This window comes from Gouania willdenowi, chromosome 6 (genome assembly GCF_900634775.1).
Source record: "Gouania willdenowi chromosome 6, fGouWil2.1, whole genome shotgun sequence".
Lineage (NCBI taxonomy): Eukaryota > Metazoa > Chordata > Actinopteri > Blenniiformes > Gobiesocidae > Gouania > Gouania willdenowi.
The window spans coordinates 1,006,796-1,024,376 of NC_041049.1; the positions used below are offsets into that span (position 1 = coordinate 1,006,796).

The 17,581-nt window shown below is 44.4% G+C and overlaps 1 protein-coding gene across 1 annotated transcript in view; it reads right to left on the minus strand.

Annotated features, from left to right (window-relative positions):
* lrp6 (low density lipoprotein receptor-related protein 6) overlaps positions 1-17,581 on the minus strand; it is a 31,059-nt gene that overhangs the window by 2,686 nt on the left and 10,792 nt on the right. The window contains exons 5-22 of the mRNA XM_028448499.1: positions 16,388-16,519; positions 14,798-15,194; positions 14,265-14,436; positions 13,971-14,187; positions 13,316-13,605; positions 13,014-13,240; positions 9,362-9,546; positions 8,936-9,262; positions 7,794-7,996; positions 5,823-6,034; positions 5,557-5,747; positions 5,088-5,297; positions 4,377-4,502; positions 4,035-4,271; positions 840-950; positions 510-740; positions 294-430; positions 5-102 (exon numbers count right to left, since the gene is read on the minus strand). Coding sequence (XP_028304300.1) covers positions 5-102; positions 294-430; positions 510-740; positions 840-950; positions 4,035-4,271; positions 4,377-4,502; positions 5,088-5,297; positions 5,557-5,747; positions 5,823-6,034; positions 7,794-7,996; positions 8,936-9,262; positions 9,362-9,546; positions 13,014-13,240; positions 13,316-13,605; positions 13,971-14,187; positions 14,265-14,436; positions 14,798-15,194; positions 16,388-16,519 — 3,703 coding nt within the window. The remainder of the gene's footprint in view (positions 1-4; positions 103-293; positions 431-509; positions 741-839; positions 951-4,034; positions 4,272-4,376; positions 4,503-5,087; positions 5,298-5,556; positions 5,748-5,822; positions 6,035-7,793; positions 7,997-8,935; positions 9,263-9,361; positions 9,547-13,013; positions 13,241-13,315; positions 13,606-13,970; positions 14,188-14,264; positions 14,437-14,797; positions 15,195-16,387; positions 16,520-17,581) is intronic.

Sequence of the window (17,581 nt, forward strand, 5' to 3'; positions counted from 1 at the left end):
GTACCTGTATGATCTGTGCGTTGAGGGGCTGTTGGAGGAATAACCAAACTCCATGGTGTACTGTGAGCGCACAGTGGCTGGAGACGGAGGCGGGTTGAGGATCTGTGAAGAGTGGGAGGAGGATTAGAGAGCTGTAGTTATAGAGTTATAAATCTAGAGCACCATATAGAGCGATAGATATAGAGCTACAGATATAGATCCATAAATATAGAGCTATAGATATAGAGCACCAAATACAAGTCTTCTCATGGCACTCATCATTCTGAGGTCAGGTGAGGTGGGCGGAGACTCACGGGGGGAAAGTAGGTCCCCTTGGTGCTGGAGGAGCTGCTGGACGATGCTCCGGTCACGTGGGCGCGGTCGTATGGGGGGCCACTGCTCCCGCCCAGAATGCTGGGAGAACCAATCACAGACTTTCCTCGGGACATTCCTGCAGAGAGGCGACAGGTGTCAGAGAGGGACGGGGGCGGCGGGAACAGGCAATCCGCTGTTCTGTGGCGTGGCCTCACCTGGTAGCGAGCTGGACAGTGAGTTGGGGTGCGGTACGTATCCCAGCGGCACCGAGGACGGCCCATGGACCACAAAGTCATTGGTGACCGTCTCACCGTCGTCCTTCATCTGAGGGCACAGGAAGCGCTGACAGGCGAAGTAAATAGCGCCCACCACGAACAGCGTCATGACCACGCCCACCACGGAGATGATGGTGTTGTTGGGCGGTGGTGGTGGCTCCTCCGTCGGGTCTGAAACAAGATAAGAAGAAGGAGAGCGGTGTTAAACGGCATGGGGGGGAGAGGGGACTGTATATGGTGGGGGGCCGGGGCATTGGGCGGAGCACTCACAGCAGTCAAGCTCGTCAGAGTTGTCGGTGCAGTCCGTGTTGTGGTCGCACTTCTTGTGTTTGCCGATGCATTGACCGTTGGAGCAGGTGAACTGATCAGACGGACAGCGCACTGGAACAGAGCGGCACACGTTAGCGTCACGCGTGTTATCTAATGACACACATTGGAACGGTTGGTGTCTATAGCAAGATGTTTGAGAAGAAATGTGACATCAGTGAAACAGCTTAAAGAACGTCCAAATATTAAACAATTTAGGAAAAGATTTTGAAAGTTTTAAAAATGAAGGAAAATGAGTTGGTTTAGAAGGAATTTTTGTTGCTAACATTGTTTAAATCAGGGGTGTCCAATTCCGGTCCTCGAGGGCCACTATCCAGCATGTTTTAGTTGTTTCCCTCTTCCAACACACCTGATTCAAATGATTAGGATCGTTATCAGGCTTCTGCAGAGCTGGATGAGGAGTTGATCATTTTAATCAGGTGTGTTGGAAGAGGGAAACATCTAAAACATGCTGGATAGTGGCCCTCGAGGACCGGAATTGGACACCCCTGGTTTAAATGTATGAAAATATATGTGCTTGCGTTATGTAATAAAGTGGATAAAACCAAAAGAAGAAAGCTATTGTAAGAAGACTTTGGAAGAGGGGGTGGGAATTAATAAGTGTTAACTTCATCCCACTCCTTTTCGAGCAGCGGTAAATTTTCTGTGTTCTGTTTCAATGTTCTTTGGATTATTGTCTTATGTTGTACATACTGTACACTTTTTCATTGTGTGCTTAAAATAAAACATTTATGTTTATTAGAGGGCACGTAGACTTTAGTTAATATTTAGGCTTTACTAGTTCTGCTAGTGGACTAAAAACACAATTAGTAGTACTAGTAAAAAAAAAAAAAAAAAAAAAAAGTTTAGAGTTTACTAGTACAGCAAAATCATTTACTAGTAGGCAGAAGGGCCAACAACACAACACACCAACAAAGAGCCACAACAGGCCGATTGACAGAGGAAAACAGCCTACCGGAGCCTCTAGGCCGGCCCATTTCAGACGCTTGGTCTGATCCAAGCACTGTTAATACAATTTTAAAATTGCTTGGATCGGGCCAAGCGTGGTTTTAGAGTAGTCTGAATTTCACCTGCTGGAGCCAAAATGCACAATTTTCGAGCCGGAAAAAAGTGTTCATTTTGTGTAAACTGTGGTATCAGTGGACACGTTTTATTCCCCTGAGTCAGAATATGTGCTTGGTTTTTGGAAAGAGTCTGAAATGCGCCCGCTGGAGTCCCCGGAAGGTCTGTGTTTTCCTCTACCAGGGTAACCTCTGTCAATCCGCCTTGAACAGGGAGTATTTTATTTTGAAAATAATCCTCCCTTTTTCATTGTGTTGTGCCTTCTGCTGTTGTGACTTTTCCTGTTGTGTTGTGTCGTTGGACCTTCTGGGCCACCGTACAAACATACTCGGGTGGACCACGCGTACAACAAACTTTTCACGGACTGTCCTCTCTTCACAGAGCTTACATACTTGGGCACACTGCCGTGTAGTAGTTTCCATTAAAATACTACATGTCCCATGATTCTTTGCGCTTCTCTGTAGTCCTTCTTCTAGAGGGCCCTATGAAATCCGTGTTAATGGAATCGCGGACGGAATCAAGAAATCGACCAATGAAAACGGTTAAACGCGGAAATGGACAGAATCGACAGAAAACGCTGCCACCATGGGGCAAGGAACTTTTTTTTTTTTTAAATGGGAAAATGTTTCCAGGGACCACTTCTGCAATAAACTCATCTTAAATCACCACAAACACCGTCTAAAAACAACACAAATCATCACTGACTCCTAAACACAAAGCCACCAGTGCCCGTTTAACTTTGCTGTGCCTGTAAAGCTCCGTCTGTTTTTAGTGTAGCACAGCGGTGCTCCATGAGAACGTGATCAGCTTTAATCATCTTCACCTGCTCAGTGTTCGATCTGTTATGTCTGACTAACTAAGAATAACTCAGTCAGTGATGTTAGTTCTTTTTATTCCAGCCTTTTGTCCGTACCTCATAGCTACACATTCACAGTCAGCTAGCTACCTCAAGTACAACCGTTTCAGTGGGAACTTCCAGTTTACAAAATAAAAGTCCGTTGGAGCAACGTTATTAGAATGTTACATTCTAACATCTCATCAGAGCTACAGTAGATAGGATTATTTCAATTAGATTGATTTAAAATAAGTTGATCAAAACTTAATCAATAAACCTGATCAGATTCAGTAAACCATTGATCCATGAGAGGAAATCAGGTGATATTAATGCTGTTCTCATACATCTTTATATGACATATACTGTAAATAATTAAAAAGGAGCAGTCAGAATAATCCATGACACTACAACCTTTTAATTGTATCTTACTTTATTTTTGACATACATTTGTGTTTAATTATGAGTTATTTTTTATTTATTAGTATTTAATGTGTTTCCTCACAGGAATTAAAAATTTACATTTCGGAATTTTAAAAATTAAAATGGAAAACACGGAATTTGGAAAAAAAATCAAACGGATTTTATAGGGCCCTAAACTTCTCCTGGGACGTGTTTTAAAGGTGTTGCTACTGTTGTAGCTTGTCTACCAGTCTCTCTAAGCTCGTGTTCATCACACCAGGCGGGTGAAATACAGGTCGGTGTTACATATAATGCAGGTCGATACAATGTAGAGCAGTGTTTTGTGTGACACCAACTACGAGAAGTCCTCGCGGTAGTAAAATCTGAGCTTTGCATTTAATTGGCCTGGTGGACACCACGAGGTGTCCGCCGAGTATGTTTGAGCCTTTAGTCATGACATCACCATGATACAAGAGACCGTGTGGACCCAAATATTTGAATTTGTCGAGCGCGGGTCACCAAAAACGCCATTGCAATGCTTTCACTAATTTCCTTTATATTTTGTTTATAACATCACAGTGTTTTGTTTATTAGACTTTAAATTAACATCTTGAGTGGTCTGATAACAGATTTATGGTAAAAAAGCTTGTTGGTGTTACAGTTGAACTAGTAATCGTGTTACCCTGTGACTGATTCAGTGAGAGTTGTCAATGAGGGCACAGCTGTCTGAGGTTATAATGATACACCAACAGGTGTTTGGTATTATGAGTGGGCGTGTCCATATGTTACGAGTGGGCATGTCTTTATGTTATCATCAGTGGGCGTGTCCTTGCCTCTCTCACCTTCACACTTGCTCTCGTCGGAGCGGTCCTGACAGTTGTCGTCTCCGTTGCATCGCAGGCTGAGGTCGATGCACTGACGACTGTCACACTGGAACTCTGCGTCGGAGCAGACGGGACAGTCGTCCTCGTCGCTGTGGTCGTCGCACTCTGCGTAGCCATCGCAGCGCCACGCCTGAGGGATGCAGTCCACCTCACCAGAGCTGCACGAGAACTGCTCGGGGGAGCAGGTGGGGGGCTCTGCGGAAACAGGAAGTGATGTCAGCACTTTAAAACAAGGTCCCACTTGAACATTAGCTGCCAAACAGATGCGTGTGCATGTGGTTTGAGTGTGCACGTCTTCACCTCCACACGACAGCTCGTCAGGCAGCAGAACCAGGTGAACGGGACATGAGCAGCGCGTTGTTCCGTCGCCTTTAACGATGCAGATATGAGAACAGCCGCCATTGTTCCACGTGCACGGGTGTTTACCTGATGGAGAAAGAGCAGCATGTGTGTGAGAGTGTGTGTGTGTCAGGGTTGGGGTCAATTACATTATTTATTACAATTACGTCTTCAATTATACATGTTCATTTACAACTAAATTATGATTAGGGTGACCTGCATTAAAAAATAACCTTATAACCTTCCTATTGTGTTAGCATCTCTAATGCTAACGGGTCAGTTTGACCCATGTCTTAAATCAGATGTAAAATACACTAATGAGTATTATCTATCAGCTAATTAGTTTCTCATCTCTTGGTGACCTTGTTAGGCTTCATAATCCGTACAAATATTGATATTAATATGTTTGGTGTGGACGTCAACCTTTTTCTGTCTCTATACCCCTAGATTCAGATAAAATGATACTCAAGAGAACTAGAGGAAGTGTGAAAACCTGATGTGAAACATATTGTGATATTTGTTAACTATGTATGTGTAAGACATAGAACTCTCATGGTTCCCCAGTTAAATTGTAGTTTTTATAGAATTTCCATTCCAAAGTCAATTATCTGTACTCAATTACAATTCAATTCTGGTGTGTGTGTGTGTGTGTGTGTGTGTGTGTGTGCTCACTGTAGTCACGTGTGTCCAGTGCCTGCACGGCGTGGATATCGCTGAGGTAGGCGACCCTGGCCTGGATCTTGGTGCGCCCCTCCCTCGTGGTCTTATCGATGCGTTCAATCATCTGCTGCTGTTTATCGATCCAGTACAGGTGGTTACCAAACACGGTGAGGCCCACCGGCTGCAGGATGTTGGAGTCGGCGATCACGATCCGATTGGCTCCTGAAAGGTCGGGTTAGCAACAGAACCAGGGACTGAAAAGGTGGTCGGATCAAAACTCAGAGAGAAAAGCAAACGGAACAGGGGACGGAGCTGAGGAGGAGGGCAGGGGAGGAGAGCAACACGCCAGTCAGAAACAGAGACGCCCACAAGAGGGCGGAGCCTCAGGTCTCAGCATTTAGCACAGGGGTGCGCAACTCCAGTCCTCAAGGGCCGAATTCCTGAGACTCTTAGATGTGTGTGTGTGTGTGTATGTACTAACCAGAGAGGTCGCTGCTCTCTATGCGTCGCAGATCTGAGTCAACCCAGAACAGCTTCCCCAGCGTGTTGTCCAGGGCCAGAGCCACAGGTTTACCCAACCCACTGAAGAACAGAACCTCTCTCTCTGTCCCGTCCAGAGCTGCTCGCTCTATCTTTGGAGAACGTTCTAGAAGGTTGGTGAAGTACATGTAGCTGCAGGACGACAACAATCAAACCATTATCATAATGATGATGTCATGGTGATGTCATGGGGGGCGTGACCCTCACCCTCTCTCCGGGTTGACCACGATGGCCCGTGGTTTGTCATGCTCCCCCCTCAGGACCACGCCCACGCGGCTCCCGTCCAGTCGGGTGACGTTGATGACGTTGGTGACCTCACTGGTCCAGTAGATGAAGCGGCTGTAGATGTCGATGCTCAGGTCGTACAGCTGCAGGCCCTGGGAGGCTCCGCCCACTGCCGAGGTCACCACCGTCATGCTCTGATTGGAGCAGACGCGACACACACTTTAACCCAATGCTTCTCACACTTAGAACAAAGGTCAACTAACCCTAACTTTTTCATTTCATTTTAAAGGTCCAGTATGATGCTATCTCTTTTTGTTTTAAGAAACTTAACAACATAGTATTTGAGGTTTATTTTCCCACACTTAGCTGTTTTCTAGAGTTTCAGCCTCTGAAACGTGACTTTCTGAGCAGTTCTAAAAATGAGCAGTTTTGGTGCCTACTTATGCGTATTCATGAGTGAGCGTGTCTATAGACGCTGACTTTATGCCTCGCTATGAGGGTGATCAAAGCTATTTTCTTTTGCTATCCACACACTGTTGTTATTGTTTTCAGCCACAAAACTGCACATTACAGTAAAACACATGGATATTTAAGAGACTATTGTGATTGTGAGTCCGCCTCAGCCCTTCAGGGTGTGTTTATCGCAGCAGCAGCTGAGTCATTCATCTGCTTCAAACACCGGAGTGTTAAGCAGCCAAGCCACTTTCTCCTTCTCCTCATCTCTACTAGCTACAGGAATAGTGTATTTAACGTGATAATCATTTGATTTGTCCAACCGTAGCATTGCATTGTGTCACAAACACGTCAGATCAAATCAAAGGCGAGGTATAACAGATACTAAATATGGAACGGCTCAGAGCATTGAAAAATTGCTTGCGGGGGCGTGGTTTGTAATGTACCCACGGCTGCAGTTGCATATACTGGCATTTGATACTTACTCCGACAGCAGGCACTTTCTTGAGGGGGCGGTCAGTTACGTTCATAATTCACCCAGTGACTGTGAAGTGGTGGAACATTAATTATTGTGATGAGAAGGCAGTGTTTCAGGTCAGATGTATTTAGGTGTGACTCAGCGTGTTCACTGTGATGTCAGAGGGTTATAGAGAAGTGTGGGTGAATGGAGAATAAAGTCTGGAGTTCCTTGATGAACACGCCCCCTCTGACTCCTGTTCATCATCTCTACATTATCCAGAGAGTGGTTTGGTTTTATTTTCGCCTTGGCGACGTTTCTGGATTCACCAGAGCTGTGCACGGACGAGAGTCGCTTTCAGCACTACTTCCATCTCTCCCGTGCCGAGTTTGACGACCTGCTGACCCGCATCGGTGCTCGCATCTCCTACCAGGACCCCAACTCCAGGAGCTCTATTCCAGCAGAAGAGCCTGTCCATCCTCCTCCGATTAGTGTTTTTTGTCTTCTCATTATTCTGAATATGTCACAGTTGGGGAACGCTCCTGATTGGTCGAAGCTCCGCAATATGCCCCAAAAGTGAAAAAATCCCAACTCCAGCGTCGGCTGCATTAAAGGCGCCAAACGCACGTCAAAAGTGTCCGCCGCACGAAAAGCTTTACAGGAGGTGCGGGACACGCAGCGGGACCTCTGACGGTCCCTAGAAACGCGTCCACCATGTATTGTGAATGTACACCTGCCGTCTTTGATGCTTTAAGCCATTTGAGATGATGTTTTTTAAAGTTTGGGGAACTGCATCCCAAAATGAATGAATTCATCTACGTTTCCAAATGCAGTGGAACAGTGTACTCTTTTCTTCATAGGTTCTCATTATTACTTTCTTTGTGTTTAGTGTTATTGATCTCAGAAAGGCCTTTGGCATGAATTTCAAAAGTTTGTCCCACCTGTCATACTTATATTCCGCGCCAGAGGGGTGCACCCCACACTTTGAGGAGCAGTGCTTTAACCAATCACTGAGTCCCTCTGATATGTGCGTGCGTGCTCACCTGGTTCCCATCCTCCTGTGCGCGGCGGATGGCGTTCTGCTTGGAGTCGATCCAGTAGAGCTGCTTGTCCAGCGGGTCGTAGTCGATGGCTCTGACGTTCCTCAGGCCGTGGACGGGTAGGATGATGTCGGGGCTCTGCTGCTCATCCATCACCATCCGATTGATGGCCGTTTTCTGGCTGAACAGCAGGAAGGAGGCTGGAGCTGCAGAGAGGCGGAGCCTAACAGTCACTTTGCTCTGATGCTCCAGTAGGGGGCGTTGCTGCTATTTATCCTCAATTTAATATAAAGCTTAGAATACTTTCATTTCTTTTTTTTGTTTTGTTACTAAAATGTCAGATTATTAAAACTTCAAAAAATGAACCAGGAGTATTTTAACTTAAAATAAATATCAAGTGTTGTTATTTTACCTTTCCTCTGATGTAGGGTTTGAAATTGATGTTAAAATAGCATTCATTTTCTTATCATTACTTTGGAAATAGATGCATTTTTTCTTTAAATCGCAAATATGCAAACATGAAATGAATAAAATTAAATAATGATAAATAAAGCTGCCAAATAAAATCATCGTTTTGGCCTCATAGATAAATAACTTAACATAATTTACTACAAAAAACACTTAACACTCTGTTGACGTTTTTGTGCATTGCATTGTGGGATGTGGAGTTCTGTAGACAGATACATAGAAGTGTTTTTACTTTATTCCTACTGGGATTTCTTGTTTTTCTACACCAGACACCATTTCAGTTCCAGTTTGTTCCCAGTATTCCCTGTGATGTCAGAATGAAGAAAAAACACTTCTATGCACACGACTGCACAACCCACAATGCAATGCACCAAAATTTACGGTGGAGATGAAAACCAACTTTAAAGTGGTAATTTTAACCTATTTTTTTCTTTCCTTTTGGAGAAAATGATCAATTATTGATATATGAGGCCGTCACTACGACTTTATTAAATCAGAAATTATTCGGGATAGCAACTTCAAATTTTAGCTTAGAAACATTACACCATTTTACATTTGGAAATACATTTAAAAACTACTTTATAAGAATATAAGAGGCCTATTTAATTAATTTAACTGTTAACTTGTTTTTTTTCCTGGAACCCTGCTTTCCATTTGGTCCCGTGCCTCCCACTCACCACTGCAGGTCTTGTTGTCGTAGTTGAGCGAGAAGTGGGCGGGGCAGCCACAGACGAAGCTGCCAACGGGCACGGCGAGGCAGAGGTGTGAGCAGTGGCCGTTGGTGGCGGCGCAGTTGTTCCAGCCGCCTTGACGCGACGAGTGGAACACCAGGATGTCCATGACGTAGTCCAGGTGGCCCTGGATCACCGTGCGGTTCTGCCCGCTGCTCTTGTTGGCACGCTCGATGCTGCGCTGGCTCCAGTCCGTCCAGTAGATGTAGTCCTGGTACTGGGTCAGTCCGAACGGGTGCGGCAGGTCGTCTGCAATCACCTCTCGGCCCTGGCCTGAGGAGGCGGACCCAAGATAGAGGATCGTTATCGGCCAATCCTGTTCTCTGTGGGGGCTCAAGGTCGCTACATCATCATCATGGCATCCTAACTCACCCAGCATGTCGGACGACTCGATGAGCGTGGTGTCCAGGTCGGTCCAGTACAGCCGCCGCTCGGCGTAGTCGATGGTAAGCCCGTTGGCTCGGCCCACGTCCGCCACCAGCGTGATCCTACCGCTCCCGTCCATCGCAGCACGGTCAATCTTCGGTTTCCCGCCCCACTCGGTCCAGTACATGTACCTACAGGACAGAACCGGATCAGAACCAGAATCAGATCAGGAACCTACAGCATAACCACATAAAGTGTCTGACCTAAAGTAGATCAAATAATAAAATCATCCCATAATAAACCAAAGATTTACACAATAGACACGAGTGATGTTGCTAACCTGATGTTTCCTTATCGACTCGTCTATTACACAGGATTTTTAATTCAATTTAATTTAAGCACAAAATATTCTACAAGGGCCAAATATAGTCTTAAAGAGGACATATCATGTTAAATCCACTTTTTAGCCCTTAAATGCATTTTGTTGTATATTTATAGTGTTTAGAAGTACAGAAAAAAATCATATTAATCTCTTCAGGTGCTCCGTAGATATCTTTATTTTCTGTTTTGCTCATATTTTTCAATCTGTTTCAATTTTTCTATTCTCTATTACGTTTTTTGAACTATTACATCACAGTATTTGCAGCAGAACTGCCAAATTAGTTCATCAACTCCAGGTCCAACACTTCGAGCAATCCGCCATTTTTATTTCTCGCTTTTATTTTGTAGTCCAAGCTCCAGGATGCAGAAGTTACGAGAGGATAAGTCAAAATGTTGGGTTGTTGGATGTAGTAACCCACACGCTTCATTACACCGTCTCCCAGCATCAGAACCTTTTCAAAGTGTCTGGTTGAGTTTTATTTTTTATAGAAATGTACCACATCTGTGGATAAGGTCATTTTTGTGTGTGTGAAGCACTTCAATGATGACTGCTTCATCAACCTCCACCAGTATAAAGAAGGATTTACAGAAAGACTTTGTCTGATTGAGGGTTCAATTCCTTCTATCTTTGGAGACGATGAACAGAGCACGTCGTTAAGCTGTAAATAACGCTAAAAAGTGTGATGATAAGACGTCCCTGTCATTGTTTTGTTAGCATTAGCAGTTGCACCGTCTTCATATGTTAGCGCTGTGTGCTCATTTTAGATCCTTGATGATATGGCCTACGTGATTTAATTTAAGTCTAAAGTTTTCATTAGTCACTTCATTTTTACGTTTTTGTCTTTGAAAAGACTGTATTAAAATGCATTTCGTGACGTTAGCTTGGCGCTAGCGTTAGCTCGGTGCTTGTGTTAGCTCACTTGTTAGGGTTCTGCAAGTTCATCATCATCATTTTCATCTCGCTCCGCTGAGTCAGACTCTGGCTGGAACATGTAAGGCTGGATGGACAAGTCTAACGTTGTTGACATTTTGTAAATAATCTCTGAATAAAAAGTTTATGCTCCGCTACATAGCCGTATCTCTTCTATCAAACTACAAAAATGGCCGAGCAGGGTGGAGTTGAACCGAGTGTCACCTGAAGAGGGGGCGGGGTATGGAGTGTCTCATTTGCATTTAAAGAGACAGCACCAAAACGAGTTGCTCTCAGAAGCACATCAGAAAAGGGGTAGAAAAGGGGTGGAGCTATAATAATGAGGAATTCAGACCCAAGCAGTGCAGTTCTGCTTTATATAGACCACAACTGTATGATTTATATGTAAAAAGGAAGGATTTAAAACCATGATATGTCCCCTTTAACTTAAAGACACACCGCAAGCTTTGTGACAGAAAGAGTTGATCCATATGACTTATTTTAAATGATTCCTCAGACCAATTAACAGCGCTGACAGTATCAATGCTCTGAGCGGGGCTTCCCTCTGGAAATACCGACTACGTACGTTTGGAGAGACGGACCGTCTTTGGCCAGGTCATGTGACCTTGAGAATGTGTCATTTTACGGCAGTCACGTGACCACAGGCTCGGATATACATACTTCCCACGTGACATCACAACATACAGGCATTTCCCGACCGGCACCATTGCTGTGGGCAACTGAAATGAGTTTAGCCTCTGTTTACAGCCAAAAGAACACAACAGAGCTCGAGACCGTGACCAAATTAGTCGCATATGCGACTATTTCTTCAGTGTGTGCGAGTGAAATTTTTTATCTAGTCGCATTCGACAGAGCGGCTGAGCGCCCCATCACGTCCCACATGTCTAACCCAAACCCTAATGTAGCTTTAAAAAAACTATTGAAATAGTTATTTTTTTACAGAGGCTATTAATGATTAATGACAAATAAAATCATGATATAACTCAGCACATTCCAACTTCCTCTCCTACAACATCTACAAACCATCAACTTTCCTCCACCTGTGACTAACCTTAAGTTTTAAATCCCTGGTAAGAAACTAAACCAACAAAAACACTATTTCTGGAAGAAAATACAGATTTTAATTGTGTGGGAACAGATTCATTTAACCACCAATGTACAGGTTAAATATGTATGTTTTATGTGTGGCAAGAAATGAGTAATTAGCATGTGTTGATCACATGATCATGTGTTATTATATTCATGTTACTTTTTATAGACTTTCTTATACATTAACTATAAAAATCTACTTTATGAACATTGTGTTCATGTAAACTGAGATGTGTAAGAATTTGAAGATGAAGATAATGTTTTATTTATTGATGTTAATTTATTTTATTTTAAACTGTTTTTAAGTTTCCATTTATATGATCAATATAAATTAAATCAAACATTATTCTATATAATTATATATAATATAATCCACTGTATTGTCTTCATAGAGAAGGTATTTATGGCTCCAGGAGGACTTTAATCCAGGTGAGATGAGGTTAAATGGTTCCTTGTAGAGTAAAGGTTACAGACCCCTGACCAGGGGAAGAGGGTTAGGAGACCCCACTATCAGAGCTGGACCCTCTCAATTTAATTCATGGGGTGAAACAATGCAGATGATAAGTTGGTTATGTTACTGTTAAATTAATTCATGTACAGCATTTCTGTAAAATAAAAAAACAGAATAAATGTAACCTGTTGTTATGATTTAATGTTATTTAAAAAAAAATGTTACGTCTTCTTTAAAAATGATATAAAATAAATGACGTGTTATTTCAGCCACTGATTGTTGCAGAAAAACTTAATATTGTCACTAAAACATTTAGCAAATATATCTCGAGTCATTGTCAATCTTAACTTCATACAAAACTACGATACGTTAGTTAAGTTAACTATTCATTAGCATGTCTGGCTATGCTGTACCCCCCGACACCCCACCCCTGCTCAAAAAAAAGGAAAAAAGGGTGCAACCAAATTCTGTGCTGGTGTGATCAACTGAGAAAGTCAGTGTAGAGCCCTGCACAATATGGTAGTTTTTGGGTTAGTGGTGCACTAATCGCTGCGATAGTTCAGGTAAACGTGGATTCTTTAGTAAGGGAAGTCGGCAAGTAAGATCCGTAACTTCGGGATAAGGATTGGCTCTCAGGGCTGGGTCGGTCAGGCTGGGGTGCGAAGTGGTGCTCCCCCCAACGACGGCGACAAGGCCAGGGAGTAGGTAAAAAAACATTATAAAACCCCATATTTTTAATACTTTCATTTGTTTATTTTTAGTGGTGGTCATCAGTGGTGGTCTGCTGTGTTTAACGTGCTGCTCACCCCTCAGCCGGGTCCAGGGCCAACGCTCGTGGACTGTCCAGGTCCTTCCAGACCAGGACCTGCCGGTGCTGCCCATCTAGCTTGGCCACCTCAATGCGGTTGGTTCCGGTGTCGGCCCAGTACAGGTTCTTCCCCAGCCAGTCCACCGCCATCCCCTCAGGGTAGTCCAGACCAAACTCCACCACATGCTCCAGAGCGCTGCCGTTCATAAAGGCCCTGGAGATGGTCTGTGGGGGTCAGAGGTCACGTTAGACTGAGCCCAGAGGAGGAGACAAAGTGTGAGACAGGATGGCTCCGCCCACCTTCAGTGTGATGTCGGTCCAGTAGATCCGGTTGTCGGTGACGTCAAAGTCGAGCGCAGACGCCTCCTTGACACCGGTCAGCGGAATGGCCACGTTGTTGTTGTTGGTCTCCAGGGAGATGCGTCGGATGTCGGTGTGTCTGGAGAAGAGCAGGAAAGCCTCGGGAACAATGCACGTACGCAGGTCAGCGATGAGCTCCAGACCAATGGGGCAGCCGCACTGAACGCCACTGGGTTTATACAGACACAGGTGGCTGCAGCCGCCATTGGACTCAGCACACGGGTTAGTACCTGAAAAAAAGGAGGAAGAGGAAGAGTTCAGAGCAGCTTCAACAAGCATGGAGTGTGTGTTTTGTTATTCCTGGTTTTGAGGACCTGCCCACTGAGTTCAAACAAACTCAATAACTGCAAATGATGGTTTAAATAAAATGTTCCTCATCCACAGCCTACAAGCTTTCAACATTTTGGTCAAAAATAAGTGGACAGGTCCAGCTGGCATGCATGAGCCCGTGCTCTCACGCTGCAATTGATAAATACCAAAACTTGCGTGAATTTAGTCGAACGCACGTCGTACACCGAGGTCGATAAATGATGGCCAGTGTGAGAAAGTGATAGTTTGTGCATTTGTGTGTGTGTTCCAGACAACTGGACCTCACCGTGAACCCGATGCACCGCTGTAGCCTTGAGGCCCATGAGGTCGGGCAGCTGGTCGATGATGACGTCGCGCTCCGCCGTGCGTTTGTGGACGCGTTCGATGCTGCGGCGCTGCCAGTCGGTCCAGTAGATGTAGTCACCAAGCAGCGTGAAGCCGAAGATGTGTGGCAGGTTGATCTCTACCATTACGCGCCGCCCGCTGCCGTCCATGTTCATCATCTGCACAGACGAAGACAGTCAACGGGGTCAGGTGACCTAGGACACGGATCAAGGCTCCGGTCGAAATCCGAACCCACCTCGATCTTGTCGGTCTTGGCGTCGCCCCAGTAGATCTTCCTCTGCTGGTAGTCCAGGGCCAGGCCGTTGGGCCAGCCCAGAGACGTGTTGACCATCACCAGACGCTCCAGGCCGTCCAGGTCAGCCCGCTCAATCTTAGGAACCTCCCCCCAGTCCGTCCAGTACATGTAGCTGACAGGGACAGAACCAGGTCTAGATTAGAACCAGGACCACATCAGGTCAGGAACCAGGTTCTAATCTAGGAAGAACCAGGACTAAACCCAGTCTGTAACTAGCCTAGGATGAATTGTGTACCTAGTCTAAAATTAGTCTACCTGTAACCACTACTAAACCAGGTCTGGAACTGGTCTAAGATCAGGACTGTAACCTGTCTAAATCGGTCAGAACTTTAACCAAACTAAATAAGTTCTGAAACAGAGTGAAATTAGTATAAGATCAGGTGGATGATTGTCAAACTCTGGAATGGGGTCTAAGACGTGCAGATCTATGTGTATCTTTTGTGTCCTGGACCTGGTGCTGGTTCTGAACTCACCCAGCTTCAGGGTCCAGGACGATAGCTCGAGGCTCGTCCAGGTCCTCAGAGATCAGGATCTTGCGCATGGTTCCGTTGAGCCTGGTGACCTCGATGCGGTCGGTGCCGGTGTCGGTCCAGTACAGGTTCCTGGCGATCCAGTCCACTGCGATGCCGTCGGGGTGGTTAACCTGCGACGTGACCACGAATTGAGCATCGCTTCCGTCCAGGAGAGAGCGTCGGATGGCCTTCACATCGTCGTCCGTCCAGTAGATGTATCCATCCACCGGGTCGTAGTCGACGGCGATGGCGTGTCGGATGTCGTCCACCTGTAGGATGATGTCAGTGAAGTCGGGCGTGTCCAACGAGATCCGACGGAGGTCGGTGCGCCGAGCGAGCAGCAGCATCTCCATCGCACCTGAGCAGGGGACGGAGCCACAGGGACATGGTCAGTATTTAGGTAAAGAAAGTACTAGGTGGAGGTGTTGCCATGGTAACCAGGTGTTTGATGGATTTAAATCTCCTAAAGTAGGGGTGTCAAACTCATTTTAGTTCAAGGGTCAAATATGGATTAGAAATTGGGAATCAAACAATTTCCACATAAGTGCTACTTTGCATTTTAAGTATGTCGTATATAAGGACTGACAATATCCAAGCAACATGTGACAGATAGTGACTATATTTATTTCACTTGGGGATATTTTGTTAAATAATTTGAAGGTTCAGCAAGATTTTGGAAAAATCAGGTTTCTTTCAAAAATTTGAGACTAAAAATGACAGAGCCCCTGCAAATATTGTAGTTTTATTGATTTGTGACAAATTCAATGAAACTCCACTTGAATAATTGTAATGTTTTACTTCCCAAAAATCTGTTGAAATGTGTTTTTATGTGTATTATATTAAATGGAGGCCAGTATTAATGTTTGGATATGATAGTGATTTAAAATTACTCCTAATTTCTGCTTAATTTCAATAAGTAATTCTCATGAAAAGTTTAAATTTTTCTAATATTGCCAAGTTTCTGTAGAAATTTGTCAGATATTTTCCATCCGACTGAGATAACCACAACTGCATTATGTGGTCATTTAAACTGTTTTCTCAGCCATATTTTCTTTCCCCTGCGGACCAATTTGGATGTTTTAAAGGACCGGATTTGGCCCCTAGGCCTCAAGTTTGATACATACGCCTTTAAATGTTTAACAAGTCATAGTGTGGCCTCGTAGATCAATAAATCAAAGAACATTTGATCAAAAACAGATGTAAATGACTGAAATTGCTGCAAGAAAGTTTGTTTTGATCTTCACTGTAAACACTCAGTTTATTGACATTGTTGGTAAAGTTTGATGCATTGTGGGATGTGGAGTCCTGTACAAGGATGAATAGAAGTGTTTTTAATTCATTGTGTTTTGTGTGTGTGTGTGTGTGTGTGTGTGTGTTCTCTGAGCTGAAACCAGTCTTTGTCCAAAGGAACTTGTGACTGTCACAACAACAGGAGGTGAGGGTCCACTCAAGCTGCTGTTACCATAGAAACGGCCACACAGGCTTGTAGCTGTGATTGGCTGCTGTTGCTGCGTGTTCAAAGGTCAAAGGTCAGTGTGGACTCAGACTCACCGTCCCTACAGGTGCGTCCGTCCTCCAGCAGCTGGACCCCAGTAGGACAGGCACACTGGTAGGACGCCGTACCAGGGGACAGTAGACACAGGTGGGAACAGCCACCATTGTTCAGAGAACACGGGCTGAACGCTGCAACACACACAACCAAAGCCGGTCAACACACTGGTCAAGCAGGGTTCTATCTAGCGTTGTTGAGTGTAGGGGCCCCTGACGTTGTAATTTTTCTCCTCGACGGTGTAATGGAACCCCCTACGTTCAGTTTTCAGCAACGTAGGGGGGATTTTCTGTCATTTTTTTTTCTTTTTTAGTCAGTACCGTCATAATAATTGTTGCACATTTGGACTCAAAGGGACTTCCAGACTGCACGGGTTGTTTTTACTTACTTTTAATCTGAATAACCCAGAAAGTCAAACATCAGCTGCACCATCTATTTAATACAGGCGATCTGCTCGGATGTTCCCATCTTTACCTGAGGACCCCTGCAGCCACTGAGCTGCCCCCGATGTTGCCTGTGTGATCCTTCGCTTGGTAACCGTAATTAACATCCAATATAAACGGTGTTGCGACTTGTGAAGCTGCTAGTCATGTTAATAACCCGCAACAAATCATTCTACATGCGCGCGCACGGAAACGTGTTTGGGCTTAAAGAGACATCAGCTTCATTCTGGTTGGACAGGTTCGGGCCGGGTCTTCTTTATTCAGGTCGATTAAAGCTGTATTGTGTACCTCTTCTCTGTGTGTGCGTGTGTGCGTGCGTGCGTGTGTGTTTGTTCCAATATTACTGCAAGTCCCACATAATACCTAATTTAAATTTGAAAAACACGTCTTAGAATAAAATAATATTTCTTGTCTCTACTGGAAGCGAGCACTAATAAGTATTTATTAGTGTAGGACTTACACACACACATATAGATACACAGGGTTTCCCGCAGAAAACTTGCTAAGCCTCGTGGGAGAGAAGCCCACCGTGTTTTTGTAAAAAAAAAAAAAAATGTTAAAAGTTGACAGGAATTTTGAAATTATAACTATTGTGTTATAATAAGCCTTTTATTAACGATACTTAAACAGAGTCTTACACAAAGGCACAATCTTTAAATACGGTTTTAATAAACACAAAAAAAATACAATTAAAATAAATAAAATCATTTGTTTTCACTTAAGTTAAATCCTAGTGAATCTCAAAACAAGCCA